The sequence below is a fragment of the Vanderwaltozyma polyspora genome, genomic scaffold (assembly GCF_000150035.1).
Source record: "Vanderwaltozyma polyspora DSM 70294 KpolScaffold505 genomic scaffold, whole genome shotgun sequence".
NCBI classification, from domain to species: Eukaryota; Fungi; Ascomycota; class Saccharomycetes; order Saccharomycetales; family Saccharomycetaceae; genus Vanderwaltozyma; species Vanderwaltozyma polyspora.
Window position 1 is genome coordinate 1 of NW_001834643.1, and position 14,983 is coordinate 14,983.

The 14,983-nt window shown below is 31.2% G+C and overlaps 6 protein-coding genes and 1 further gene across 6 annotated transcripts, besides 3 other annotated features; 2 read left to right on the forward strand and 5 right to left on the reverse strand.

Moving 5' to 3' along the window:
• Positions 1–571: 571 nt before the first annotated feature.
• Positions 572–1,471, forward strand: Kpol_505p1 (uncharacterized protein; the record flags this gene model as incomplete). Its single annotated transcript, XM_001644033.1, has 1 exon — positions 572–1,471. One exon carries the CDS (start codon positions 572–574, stop codon positions 1,469–1,471), a length of 900 nt encoding a protein of 299 aa, XP_001644083.1.
• Positions 1,472–1,772: 301 nt separating this feature from the next.
• Positions 1,773–2,195, reverse strand: OST2 (dolichyl-diphosphooligosaccharide-protein glycotransferase; the record flags this gene model as incomplete). Its single annotated transcript, XM_001644034.1, has 1 exon — positions 1,773–2,195. One exon carries the CDS (start codon positions 2,193–2,195, stop codon positions 1,773–1,775), a length of 423 nt encoding a protein of 140 aa, XP_001644084.1.
• Positions 2,196–2,602: 407 nt separating this feature from the next.
• OCA1 (putative tyrosine protein phosphatase OCA1) lies at positions 2,603–3,457 on the forward strand (the record flags this gene model as incomplete). The annotated part of the gene is made up of 1 exon (XM_001644035.1): positions 2,603–3,457. One exon carries the CDS (start codon positions 2,603–2,605, stop codon positions 3,455–3,457), a length of 855 nt encoding a protein of 284 aa, XP_001644085.1.
• A 288-nt stretch (positions 3,458–3,745) lies between these two features.
• Positions 3,746–4,528, reverse strand: MIC27 (Mic27p; the record flags this gene model as incomplete). Its single annotated transcript, XM_001644036.1, has 1 exon — positions 3,746–4,528. The coding sequence occupies one exon, from the start codon at positions 4,526–4,528 to the stop codon at positions 3,746–3,748; it is 783 nt and encodes a 260-aa protein (XP_001644086.1).
• Positions 4,529–5,010: 482 nt separating this feature from the next.
• On the reverse strand, positions 5,011–7,074 carry AVT4 (Avt4p; the record flags this gene model as incomplete). The annotated part of the gene is made up of 1 exon (XM_001644037.1): positions 5,011–7,074. One exon carries the CDS (start codon positions 7,072–7,074, stop codon positions 5,011–5,013), a length of 2,064 nt encoding a protein of 687 aa, XP_001644087.1.
• A 630-nt stretch (positions 7,075–7,704) lies between these two features.
• Positions 7,705–8,808: a sequence feature (similar to hypothetical protein; correction of possible frameshift sequencing error~similar to Saccharomyces cerevisiae POL1 (YNL102W)).
• Kpol_505p6 lies at positions 7,705–12,111 on the reverse strand (the record flags this gene model as incomplete).
• Positions 8,811–8,822: a sequence feature (similar to hypothetical protein; correction of possible frameshift sequencing error~similar to Saccharomyces cerevisiae POL1 (YNL102W)).
• Positions 8,824–12,111: a sequence feature (similar to hypothetical protein; correction of possible frameshift sequencing error~similar to Saccharomyces cerevisiae POL1 (YNL102W)).
• An 887-nt stretch (positions 12,112–12,998) lies between these two features.
• MET4 (Met4p) lies at positions 12,999–14,774 on the reverse strand (the record flags this gene model as incomplete). Its single annotated transcript, XM_001644038.1, has 1 exon — positions 12,999–14,774. One exon carries the CDS (start codon positions 14,772–14,774, stop codon positions 12,999–13,001), a length of 1,776 nt encoding a protein of 591 aa, XP_001644088.1.
• Between the last annotated feature and the right edge of the window lie 209 nt (positions 14,775–14,983).

Here is a 14,983-nt window from a genome sequence, read left to right on the forward strand (position 1 = left end):
CCATGTTATTTCTCTTTGGCTAGTCGAAATGGCTTTTTTATAAATCACAGATTTATAATATATTCCAACTGTGATGGGCCCTTCCATCTACCTGCATTTCTGCTCTCAAGGAACCTCATTCGAATTCTGGATTATAATGCTAGCTATATCCTCATTGTAAGATCCATACATAATCGAAGCCTTTGAGGTGTCAGCTGTTTTACAGATACTTCGTATCATCGGTGACTATCAAAGATATACTATACTATACTATACTATACTATAATGGAATGGTATGCTTACTACTAACCTAATCAGTTGTTGACTATACACCATCTTCATCGTAGCCTTGCATGTTTATTTTCTATTCAATATTATGTTTAGTAAAACAGTATCATCCAAAACTATATAAAACCAATGGTTTCATTAATGACTTTTGATATCTTGAGATCTAATCTTCCTTATCATTATTATATGTTTCACACTACAACTACAAACATACAAACGCAATACATTTATTCATCGCAGACTGAACTTCATCAAGTTTTATTTATTATAATTTCTTTCACTATTCAACTAATCTAATTCACCAATGATTAATATGGTTAATGGTGTTACTGACACTGAAAATAAGAAAGGTTTAAAAGAATACAAATTATGTGTTCTAGGTGAACAAGACTCTGGGAAATCTTCATACACATTAAGATTAATTCAATATACTTTTGTCGAAGGCTTTGATATATCAGTTCAAGACAGTTATAAGAAGAGAGTTGAATTTGATGGGGAATTTGTAATTGTCAATATATTAGACACTGTTAGCGAAGATGATCACAGTTTACTATTGAAACAGAGACAGATATGTGATAGACATGGTTTTATTTTCCTTTATTCCGTCACTTCTAGAGTCTCATTCGATTCAATAATAAACCACATACAATATGTAACAAGAATGAGAGATCCAACCTTATCTAATGATTCCATGCCTGCAATTTTAGTAGGAACAAAGTGTGATTTAGATGAAGAAAGAGAAGTGTGTTACGAAGAAGGTAAGCAATTAGCTGACTCTTTGGGGATGAAATTCTGGGAGACATCTGCTAAACTAAATATTAACATTGATAATTCTTTACTCGATGTCTTAAAGGTGGTAAGAGAAGGTAATTGTGATACCGAATCGAGACCTTCAACACCAGTTACAATCAATAATCCATATCTGACCTCTTCAAATTCTTCAAGTGATGATTCGTTGGCTTTAAATTTAAGAAAGAAGTTAAATACCAATGATAGTGACATCGTCAAAGGTATGAACACAAATGATAATAGTAAATCTATATTGAGTAATAATGAAGTGAAAGAAAGCAGCAGAAGCTTCGATAGCCTACCTTATAAGGCAGCAAAGCCTAATAAATCAAATGCCACTTTAAGGTCTACTTCGAGCTTAAAGAAATCAATATCTAATGAGAAAGCCTCAACAAAATGTTGCATAATATGTTAAAGAACATAGTCCATGATATGATATAATAATGTTTAATAAATAATATGAAAAGAAAAGCATCTGATCTTAATCCTTATAGACCTAATTAATTTAAGCAATTCGAATCTTTTTAATAGGTATTCATTATTGTTTGGTGTGTTAACATATATACTACATATATATATATACTTAATTAATAATTGACAATAATTTTTACTAAAATTTATTTCCAGATTTAAATTTATGACCAACAAACCAAAGAGATACTCCTAAGATATTATATTATATTATATTACGCCAGTTAATCAATATCTAATACCAATCAGTTTATGAAATGTAAACAGATGAAATGTAAAATAAGACTTGCTAAGATAAATTCACCAAATGCTCTATTTTTAGAGATACCTGCAAATGACTCAGCTAATTGTAATCTCAAACTAATCAACAATACAAATTGACCAACACATATAATAAAACCTGATAAAAATGCATTGAATGGGAAGTTATCCCAAATAGTGATCATAAAAGTGCATTGTACAGCTGCAATAATCACTAAAAATAAACAGAAAATATCAATCAACTTGAATCTGTTATCCTCATTTAACTGCTTAACATAAGATTTCCAAGTGTTGGCAAATGCAATATTGAAATCTTCACTTACACTAGATACTTTCTTATCCTTTTTCACTTCTTTAACAGCATTATTATTAGCATTATTCACTTTTTCACCCTTTGGAGAAGACATATCTAAACAAATTTCACCAAACAAACTGGAATTTTATCCTCAAGACCCCTTATATAACAATATCAACGGCAAAAACACAAACAGCACCACCAAAGTAGCTCAATTATCTCTGTACCTACCTACAAATACCAAATCTTGATCTCTTCTGTTCTTAAAAGTTGTTGATAATTTTTCAGTTTCATATTTTTAAAGGTGAAAAATTATTGAAATTAAGAAAAGACACTATTACTTTAACCCAATACACACAGAGTTTTGAAAGATATTTTAATATATGGTCGAGGAATAGGCAGTGAGGTAAGGTACGATCCATATTTACTATCATCTAGGGTAATTGAACGTTAACTAAGAAGTTTGACGGGTTCACTGCTTTTATTGATCGTGATAGACAGATTTGAAAGCTATAAATAATGAGTTTTGGTGGAAATCTAAAAGAGGGAGTTGTTAATGAAGGTTTAGATAGACATGCTGAGAGTGAACTTTCTGAGGAGTTGAATGGTAAATTACAGTTAGTTGAAGGTTCAGGTTCAGGTTCAGGTTCAGATTCAGGTGCGGGTGCTGGCAATATTGATGCTAATGATAATGATAATGACAATAAAAGAAATGATGATGATGACGATACTAATGATGTGGATTATGAAGAAGATGACGACGAAGAAGAAGAAGATGATGACAATTTATATATAAATGAAGAAACAGAAGTAGGTTATAAAAATGTGGTGGTATCGCATGCTCCAGAAGAGCGTATTGTTCCACCGTTAAACTTTTGTCCCGTTGAGAGATATTTATATAGATCAGGTCAACCTTCACCTGTAAATTTCCCATTTTTATCTAATTTAAATCTAAAGACAATTATTTGGTTAGCTAACGAAGAACCTCAGGATACATTATTGGAGTTCTGTGAAACAAATGACATTGAATTGCAATTCTCTGCTATTAATCCCGATGCTGGAGAAGATGATAACCCATGGGATGGATTGACAGAAAATTCAATTATAAATGCTTTACAAACAATAGTTAGCAATAAAAGTTATCCATTATTAATATGTTGTGGTATGGGTAGACATAGAACCGGAACTGTTGTAGGTTGTCTGAGAAGATTAATGGGCTGGAATCTTGCTAGTGTATCCGAGGAATATAGGAGATTCACAGGTAGCAGGGGCGGTAGAATCTTAGTTGAACTTTTAATAGAAGCATTTGATACAAAATTAGTTAAAATTGACGAGGATAAAGCACCTGTATGGTTACGACCAATAACTGAATGAACAGCCAGTCCAATTTTCCAATCAACTCCAAAGGAAAGGAAAGAAAAGCATAATGAATATTCATTTAATTTGATGACATGTTATATACATAGTATATGTTTGATGAACTAAGAAGCACAGATATTTAAGTAAATAAAAAGTACGAATCAAGAGGTGCACAGCGTTTCGTTTTCATTTCTTTGTTTTTTCACAGTTATTACCTGTAAGGTTAACGAATATTTACTTATAAAATTGTTTTATATATATACAAACTAGTATATTTCTTGATACAGAAATTGGATAAAACCGTTAATAGAGGCTCTTGTAGATAAATTCCCTTATACTTCTTATACTATTTTGAAGATTTTCATCTATTGAGCTCGATAAACCTTGTGAATGTTTTTTGATACCATTTACATATATACTATTCCAGTTATCACGACAGGATTTTGCAAAAGCAGGTGGTAATAAATCTTCCTCTACAACCTTACAAATATTATCAAAAGTTTTTGGTGAAAATTGAGAAAATGTATAACCAGCAAAGATCCAAGGTAACAATAGTCTAGATGGTAAGTTTGTTAATGATTTATATAACAATCCAGATCTAACAGCAGTTAATGAACCAGTCTTAGAGTGACCCCAGTTCTTAGGATTACTTAGAATTCTACCTGAACAAAATGCACCAAACGATAAAAACACACTTGGAACCACTAATTCTTCATTTTCAAACTTATTGTTAAATACATTATCGTTTAAAAATGCATTAGTATCAGTTTTTTTATCATACATTTCTTGTTTACCAGTATCCCATTTGGATCTTAACTTATCTAATTCATCAACTATATTTAATCTCCAACCGCGAATGGATTCAGTTAACTGCTCCGACCCTGTAATCTCTACATCATCACTCAACCTATATTTAACAACATCATTCCATTGTGATCCATTACTTTCTACTATAGCAGCATTATCAACATTATCATCAATTTTATCAATAGTTTTAACAAGCTCGTGATTCAAATCGTCCACTGGTGCTGATCCTTTTGGAACAACCTCCTTGACTGGTTTACAATATAAATAATCAAATATCATCGTTCTGATCCTTGACTTCTACTTCCAAAGTTATAATAACCACCAAAGAATCAACTTATCTTAAAGTTGATGTTGATGTTGATGTCGATGCTATATCCTTTTTAAATATAAATTTGAACCGAAAATTATTCAGGTGAGAATAAGACACTCATTGGCTCATCGCAAGGATTCAAACAAGACAATACAGGTTCAAGAAGTATTATGGAGGCTCAAAAGGATTAAAAACAATACACGATTGACTTAAACTATGTATAACTAAGTAACTTAACTATTTATTATCTAAAACTAGATTAGCAATAGTATACATCAATTGAGATGACCAGAACTGGTTCAATTAATTGAGCTGAAGTTATTTGAATTGGTTTAAAATAGATTTGGTTTTAATAATATTGGTATTTATTGGATGGTCTATCAAGGAAAGACCATTTCCTTAGGGTTGTTTGTGCGTATGTGTGTTTGCGTGGGTAGGTAAGTATTAATATTCAATCTTTGATACTTTGATAAGTGGTATAAACCATGCTGACACCTCCAAATACGATTAATATATAGTCAAAAGACTTACTCCAGGTGAATCTCTTACCCTTTGACATTGGGATACTATACGTCTTTAGATGCAACATTGGTGGATACATGTAGACTAATGGAATACAAGCCAATGATCCAATGATTGCTACAAGCTTATCCAAGTTATTAGATCCAAAATAAGCAAGCAGAATGACACAGGTAACGATCATTGTTCTAATCATGTTCTTAAACCATTTAATTCTCCAATCTAATCCTCCTGAATTAGCGTTATAAATTGTTGTGATTGGAATTTCATCCTTGCATTCAGGATCTGATCCTGGTTTGGGGAATATCTTATCTTCAACTATCTCAATTGCTGGGAATATTTGCAATGGCGTAGATAGTAATATTGCCAACGCATAAAACAGTTGGATTAGGTTGACTACTATGTTTTTTTGTGGGAAATTTTGTAATATAATAGTTTCAGTTGATGACCCATAAGATAAATAACCGATGGTTGCAATGATTATAAACATAACAGTGGTACAAATCATAACCAAACCCAAAACTAACGGGAATTTAGATGGATCTCTCATAGAGTTTTGAAGTGGGATGATCAACCCAATCCCTTCAAAGGCAAATATAGCAGTTCCGATGAACAAGGTCCAGTGTTTGGTATTAAAAAAACTGATTATCCCATCTGCTGGTTTCCCATGTAGATCACCAGCTAAATGGTCAATACTGAAATATATTACCAAAGATAAACCAATTAAAATAAATCCATTTGCAATCAGAGACGGCAATGTTAATTTCGAAACTCTCCTAATATAGGATAATGGAACAAAAATAATGAATTGTAACAATATTGGATAAATAATATTAAAATCTTTGATATTAGTGACATTTTCAATAAAAGCTTTAAAATTCTTTGCAGTGAAAATGACATAGGTACTTCCAAACCCTAGTTGACTTAAAATTAAAGAAAGTAGAATAATAAATTTCATCCATGGTCCAAATACTCTTTGTCCCATATTACCAAAGGAGGTTAAACCAGTAATTGTCTTTACTCTAACCAATAGGTAATAACACCAAAATGAATAAACACCAAAAAACATAATCATTACAATAGAGAAGAATAAACCTCCGTTATGGAAGGCACTTGGCAAGAAAAGCACTCCAGTACCAACAAATGATTTTAATAATAACAGGAATGATTTCAATGTCGATGTCTTTTGTTCTTTATCATTACTTACTTGCTCAATTTGATAATTACTCTCTGAATTTTGAAGACTTTTATTGGCATTGATTAAACTAGCATTGTTTGTATAAACTGATTTCTCATCACTTACACTAATAATTTCTGTAGCTTGGAAGTATTTGTTATCTGAATAGTTAACAGTAATAAAATGGTTACTAGCAATACCAAAAGAACCTTTTTCTTGTAATACTTTTAAATCAGCCTCATCATCAATAATTTTTAATTTAAGGTGGTTCACTGCACGCGAACCCATTTTAACTGGATTCCAAGACTTTTCAACCTCCTTAAAGTTTCCCTCTTTAATCAATTGCTTTCTTATCTCTGATTTTCTGTATTCTTCTAAGGATTGTTTGACTTTCTCATCAAATTGCGACGTTTCAAAGTCTGACGTTTCGTCCGTGTCACTATCAGAAGTTGAGAATTTTTTGCATACTAAATCGCAATTTGTTGGATCCTTAAGCCAATTAAGATAACCTTCAGATAAATTTTGGTTTATATTGGAAGGGTCCCTACCATGACTCAATTGATATATCTTATGATACATTTGTTTGAACATGTTTTCTGTCCTGTTATAATCCAACTCTTCCTCATTTGGGAAAACGATGGGATTTAAAGCAGCCGATTCAATATGGCCGACACAGTCACCTTGAACATGATTATAAAATTTTAGAGATTCATCAGGAACGATAGGATCTAAGTCATCAGAAACTTCATATTTTAACTTTCTGCTGAATTTAAATTTTATAGCATAAAGCTTTGACTTTTTTTTAGAGTTGTCATTCATTTTTATGAACAACTAGCGATTGGAGTTTTCTTATTGTTTTCTTTGGCAAAATTAATAAAAGTAAAGAAAATATTTGTAGAGTGAAAGTTACAAAATAAAAAATAATTATAACCAAATAAAATAATATCTCCTTTTTATACGTCTTATTTTTTTATCCTTTCCTTCAGGATCAATTTTTGCTATTCTCTTTTTATTGATAGTATTTTTAAATAATTACTGACACTATCGATAAAATTAAAAATCCAAAGGGTAAGGCTAAGGGAAAAATGCAAATTATTTTAACAAAACTTTAAATCCTTTTATAATTCTCAATTGTAAAATTGGTGAGATTTTGTTTCTTTGCTATTTAAAATAGATATTCAATATAATTTATTTACTGACACTCCGATTTTTTATATATTGTTTAGTTGAATGGTAAATGCCGAAATTCAAGATACGTCAGTTTAAATAATAGTCAAAAAAATACCCCAATTAGAATATATAAAAAATATATTTGCTATTCATTTATTTTTACGTAATCTTATTTAGATTAAATGAATTTGCTTTCATCAAATTATATTAATTTTCAATTCAATATATCTATATCTATAATACATATCAACCCTAAATGCTGTCTGCTAAATAATGAATTTACATAGTCATAAATTCAAAAATGGAACCCATATCAACATAACGGCGGCCACAGTCACTCAAATATTTTTGTACTATAGAACGGTTCAAGTCAAAAAATTCTCTGTTCTGTTCACTTAGAGCCTTAATGGAGGATTCTATTAATTTATCGTTTGGATAGTCTTTATCTCCTTCGTAATACAGTGGCTTTAATTCTTGTTTTTTATTCTTTTCAGCATTAAACAACGAATCAAAATATAATAATTGATTATAAAGTTGTTTGTCAGAATACCTGTACCTCATTACTCCAGTGCATCCATCATTCAAACAACGCTTGCCAAATACCGAGATTTGTCTAGTAACATTTCCGCATGTCCTATCATCACAATCTAACCAATTAGCATAATATAATGAAATATGTGAACGTATGCATCTTTCTAATTGCGAACTTACCTGAATTGGCGTAAACAAATGCTCACAATTCTTACATTGAATACCATTGTAGCACATGGCATAAAATTTGGAGGCAATAATACCACCATATGGGAATGTTTGAGAGCACGAAGGACATGTCAATTCTAAATTTGCAGCATCCTTAAACCTTTCCATATCAGAGATAGTAGTTTCTAACGGTTGTAAATTATCTATGGTATTGGCGCTGTTACCTTCATAGTCGTTGCTTCTTTGTAGATATTTCCTACTATCAAGACCCAACGATTCACTTAACCTTATGATGTCAAAACTTTCTATTCTGTCTAATAGTCTTTCAATAGGCGCAAAAATTTGCTTTTCCAAATAGTAATGAGGATCTGGTACCAATTTATTGTCTTTGATCATAACCTCATTTAACGAATATGCTCTTTCAGCAACAGATGCTTCTATTTCATTTGATCCAATATCTCCTCTTGGTTTAGTAATCACGTATGTAATAACAGTCCCAGCCTTAATAACTCTACCAGATTTTCTCATTTTTAGCGCTACTGAACAGCTGGCATAGTTTACCCCCAGGGTAGGCATTCGATCCTTGGAAACCTTGGAGAGATCTAAATTTATCCACTCTATTCTAATATCTTCCAAATGGTTTTTCACCCCTTTTAAGTATTCATAGATTCTGGTAATGCAGTTTCAGAATCTTTATCAGATAAAATTGTATTTAAAACATGGACTGAAAATTTCTTTCGATAGTGGACAGTATTCACGACGTTTCATATCTAAACCTTTAACTTCCAAGACCGTATGTTCATTTTTGTCCTTATCTATGGTAACATTTAATGCTGCATATTTTTTCTTAGCATGTAATAATAACTTCTTGAATACATTATCAATATCAATTTCTAGTAATCTGTAACGTTCATTCACCATTTTCTTGAAGTTTTGACCAATAGCAATTGCGTCTGAATAATTATCACAACCGGTACTAATCATGACAGAATCAGTATCACCATAAACAACAAGTAATTGCATAGTTTCGGCCAACTGTCTGGTATTCATTAAAATCTCTCTACCTTTGTTTGTAACTAACATAGCTAAAGGTTTAGCATAAAATCTACTATTAACGTAACCTAAACAACCATACATGGAATTGGCAGTCAATTTCAAAGCCTGTTGTTTAATGTCACATTGAGTACGTTTATGTGGATCTGACTCAGTGACCATTAATTTTTTAACCTCACGACGACGTTGAACTAAATTTGCTAGTAAACGTGGCAACACACCCTGGTCTTTTTCACTATTAGGAACCTCTGGTAGTTCATCAATGTCGTTCAAATTTCTGGCTACTGTAGTGAAACAAATGTTGAATTCTTGGATAATAGATGGATATAGGGAATTAAAGTCCATCACCAAAACATAGTCGTTATGTAAACCCTTCTCTGGATCAAAAACCAAACCACCTTGATACTTGGACTTTTTCGAAGAGGTTACAGGTTCTGGTTGGGAAGAATCACCTTCAATATTTTGTATCTTGTTTTGTTTCTGGGCCTTCATCCTACCTGTTTCTTTATCAGGAACAACATAGCCATTTCTTGCAAACTCATGTAACAGAATATATTCATTTCTACCTGCTCGAGTACCACCTAAAGTTTGCGACCAAGCATTTCCAGCAAGATTAGTCAGTTGCTTAGTAAGAGAAAGAATTTGAATTCTGAAGGAAATTTCTGCAGAGATAATAGAATTGGTAATATTTTCTCGCAAAGCCATTGTCATACTATTTACATCATCTTGATAAATAGGATTTTGATAGTTAATATCCAAAGCCTTATGATCTACTCCACACGTGACTTTATACATTTCTGGAAGATCCCAACTCTGACACTTTGGTGTTAGAGACTGTCCCATTTCATTAGCGATGTCACATATCAACCTACCGGAAAACATTTCACGAACTAAGAAATGATTAATTGAAGAATTATTTTTACCGAATCTTTCAGGCCATTCCTTTCTTGAACGACGACCTAATGTACTGAATGTAGGGATTCTAAAATCATGAATTCTATGTGCTAAGACATCTAGGTAAATACTTTCGAGTCTATGCCCAATCAACACATCTGGGTCAGAAACTCTCATCAATGCACAGAAACATGCTAACAAGGTCTTCTCATTGTTAAATAAACGCACTTGTCCATCCAATTTTTCTTTGGTTACTGAAGCCAAGCCCAGAGGGAAACTAGTTCCTTTAGGAGGTCTTAATAAAGTGACAATCTCATTAGGCTTTAAATTTTCAGGAATTGCCTTATCTAATAATATATTGTTAAATGTTGATATGCTGATCGAAACAATTTCTTGTTTGTTTTCTTTTTGATTCATGACAGTCTGCATTGATAATGAAATGCATTTCAATTTTGGTATTTCTTTTATATCAATTGGAGTAATATCTTGTGGTGTCTCAATTGACACCTCAATTGCACAATGTGATGAATTCTGTAGTGCATTGAAGTCACCTCCTTTAATTTGTAACCAACATGGTCCCATAATTTGATTTTGGATAAGGAAGCTCTCTAAAATATTAGTACTACCACCGAAAACATGACAAAATCTCTCACTCGATAAATCTGCAGGAATTAAATCACGTTTACTCTTTGGTGTTTTAAAAGGTAATAACACCTTTAAATAATTTGCTTCTGCTGGAATACCCGGTAATTCGAAGGCGTATTTCATATTTTGAGGTTTGGCTCTTATATTTTCCAAACCATATTTATCTAATAATAATGGAATGATTTCTTCATGAATTTCCTCTGGGGTTTTACCTTCTCGTGGTAGAAAAAATAGTTCCCTACACATTCCATTGACTTGTACCATTGCTGAAACCAATGAACCATCTAAAGCTTTAACCTTACCGAAAAGAACTAAAGTATTATCCACTTCACAAAAATCAAGCCAATACATATTAAATGTTCCTGTTTGAGGGTCCACTATTTGATCTTTGGCGTATTTTTTTGCCGATAAAGTCGAAATATCATCTGCATTAGAATATCTCTGAACTTTTGATGGTGTATAATTTGATCTTGTTACTGGAGTTCCTGGTGCAGTGACAAATGGTGACGTACCTGGGTTACTTTTTGAATTCAAGTTAACTTGCCTATTTGCTGTAACTGTTCTCATAGTTCTTCTTCTTACCATAATGTCATCATCACTGTCATCACTTTCATCAATTTTTACATCATCCTTAGTTATATTTATTTTTGGTGATGAATCTAACTTTAGCACTTCTGATTTATTTTCTGATGTGTCTTTTAAACTTTTTAAATCATCACCAGTCAGATCATTTCTTTTACTGTGAACTTTTAATGGGGATGATTCAAGATCAATTACACTTTCCATACTAATATCAGCTTCAAATTTCTGTTTTTTGGAAGATGTTTCATCAGAAGCTAGGAGATTTGATCTTTTCAAACCATTGCTTGTTGTTGGAGAAGACGGTAGTTTATTCGAATTAAAATCTAATTTCTTACCAATTGAAATTTTTGGTCTTTCAGCTACACTCTCATCATATTCGCCTAAAATATCATCAAATTCATCAGCAGCAAAATTCTTCTTTGGTTTATTAAATTTATTTGAAATTTCAATTTTTGCATGTTGTGCACGTAATAAATTTTCGATCTGTTTTGGATCCCTGTCATTCTTACGTTTCTTCTTCGAATTCTTATTACCCTTGGCTCTGATATCTTCACCTTCATCATCAGAATAATAATCTTCTTTATTACCCCAGTCATCATCGACACCACGGTCGACATAACCTAAACCATCGTCATCTACAACAAAATCATCACGAAGCAGTTCTTGACGCTTTCTTGATCTATATTCAGTTTCATCAATCTCATCATATAATCTATCATCGTTTTCCTCATCATCTGAAGATCCTATTAAATTACCTTTTCTTAAAGCCTTCAACTTCTTCAATTTTTCCAATTTATCTTTACTACTACTCATTGTAAAAATATGTATACCAGAACTATCTTATAACTTGCTCTCTTCTTCGTAATATTTAGAACTTCTGTATCTCTTTATCAATGCAAATATCTGTTAGATATTTATAAGTCTAAATAATTCTGATGCCAAATTTGACTGTTCCAGCACAATGCAATGATTGGAATTTTACCTACTAATGTTGAAATAAATATTTGTGGATCTTTAGGCTAAAATGTTACACTGACCAAGATATATATCTAAATCAAGTACCTTGATGATAGTTCTTAATTATTAATGAGGTATATAGATTAGGTTTACGCGTATTTTGTCAAAAATTTTTTTGATATATTTTAAATACGCGTAAATTAAATATATGTTGTTTACGCGTCAGATTATTTGAAACAAAAAGATTACCTTCTAAGATATCTTTAGAAGCTGAGTTGATCTAGATAATTATATGATGGGAATGTCTTTAGTGATGGAGATTAGCGATACCAGTTTTATACTTAACGTTGTTAGATCTACTAGTTCTGAAAATTTCATCCTTGGTTGTCTAGAATTATGAGAAGCATGCTAATTGATGGTTAATAAAACCTTCTTAAAATATAAACTGACTTTTGGGTGTCTGTCTAAAGATCAAAATAAGATCTGATAAATGACACAAATGATAAAACAAACTAAGGAAATATTACTAAATTTCTTTGATAGAATTGTGTTAATCTGTTAATTATAAATCATCAACTATAATCTTGACATATAATAATATAATATAATATAATCTAACATAATGTAATAAAAAAAATTTTGGGACTTATTGTTACAATTACAATTGAATATAGATTTATCCTGAAAATGAGGAGTAGAAGTTGCTAAAACGTTTATCAAAAGAACCATATCTCCATTATATATCAATTTTGGTTTCTATTTTCTAAACTAGTTCCAACCTTTTTCTTAGCATTATCTAAAATAGTTCTTTTAATTGTTTCTGCATTTTCTGTTCCTTCTAATCTACCACTATTTAATACTAAATTTTTCAACAATTTGTTTTCCATTTCTAAAGTGTGGATTTTCTGTTGTAAAGAAACAGCCAATTCACTTAATTCATGAACTGAAGATTCTAGTTCCTGTTCTTTCAGTTTTCTTTTGGTATGTGATTTTTTTGATATTGAACTGTATTTATTGATATTCTCTTTCTTGACCTTCTTTGTAGTCGAATTCAAGGTTGAAATTGAATCACCTAATGAATTTGATCTTTTTGTACCTGCAATAGATAATGCATTATTGGATTCTTTATTTATTGTGTCGAAAGAAGCGCTGTGAGGAACCGATTCGTTGATCGACCCAGTTTGTGCCAAGTTGTTCTCAGAGTTTTTCCCAAGACTAATTAATAATGAAATTAAACCATTCTCTTTAAAAGAATTTATTGTTGGATCTGAATATAACATTTTCATTATACTCTCTGAGTTGAGATCAAAGTTAGATATGTTTGAGAACAAGTTGTTCTTCTTGAACTTTTCCTGTTCATGGTATGCAATTAATACTGATATTATGTCAATTTGTTCTTCAGTAAGACCTTCTTTTATTAATGTTCTATGAGCTGCCGTTGGCACCTTGATTCTCGGCAGTAAAGAAACAAGAGTAGATGTTGGTATCGATTCATAATCGGGCAAATGAATTTCTGGGGATTTATTTTTAGAAGTGTTATTATTTTCAGTAAGTGGTAAATTTGATGGAGGAGGAACATCGAAATTAGTGAAACTTGTTTGATTATTTCCCAAATTTATCAAAGAATCTTCCATATTATCATCGTCGTTGTTAGAGTTTGAGGGTAGTTTATTTTTTTTCGAAGAGAATCTTAATTTTGAATTATCATATTGTGATTTCAAAAAATCATTTCTTCTCTGTGTTAAGAAATGCGCGTCTCTTTTTGGTATCTCTGAATTGAAATCATCATCATCAGTATTATTCTTGCCACTGGAAGTATTGTTGTTGTTATTGCTATTGTTGTTGTTATTGCTATTGCTATTGTTATTATTATTATTATTATTATTATTATTATTGTTATTGTTGTCATTTCTATCATCATCGCTATCGACTTTCTTGTCCGGTTTTTCTTCATCGTGAAATACAAACGAATCATCAGCAAAAGCACTTAGTTCTCTCGCGAGTCTTTCATCGAACCCCCAAATATTTAGTGACTCTAATTCATTTGTATTGTTAATAGTGTTCATATTAATATGATTATTATCATTTGCTGAAGTTGACGTTAACGTTGCATTGGCAGTTGTGTCAAATTGATCCAGCGTTGCTAATGAATCTATATTGACGAAATCTTGTTCCAATGAATTTATAAAATTATCAACGTATGCTAGTTGTTCTAACAGGATACTTGGTGTAATTTCGGAATTAATATTATGAGAAGTATTGGCAGTAGTAGTTCCAGTACTACTACTATTATTATTATTTTCGTTAATATTAGTGTTTAATAAATCAGCATGACTATTATTATTGTCAATGGTAGTATTGATACTTGTGTTATGATTAAAATTTGTTGATTGGGTTAAATTATCATTTGAATAAATATCATCATCTGCACCGAAAATATTTATAAATTGGGCATTATAAGAATTTGGAGTCAATGAATCTTTACCATTTTTATTATTAGTATGATTGCTATTGTTCATCTCTAAAGATTCGAATATATATATATAAAAGAAAGAAATGCAACAACAGTATAGACAGTGAAGATGGAAAGTTTGAGTTGTTGTGAGAAGGAGTGCAAAACAAAAATAAATAATAATATAATATAATATAAATAGATGTATATTTTCAATGAATAACGACACCTATTAGTATGATTGGAAAAGAATCGAAGTATTGTTATTTTATACAA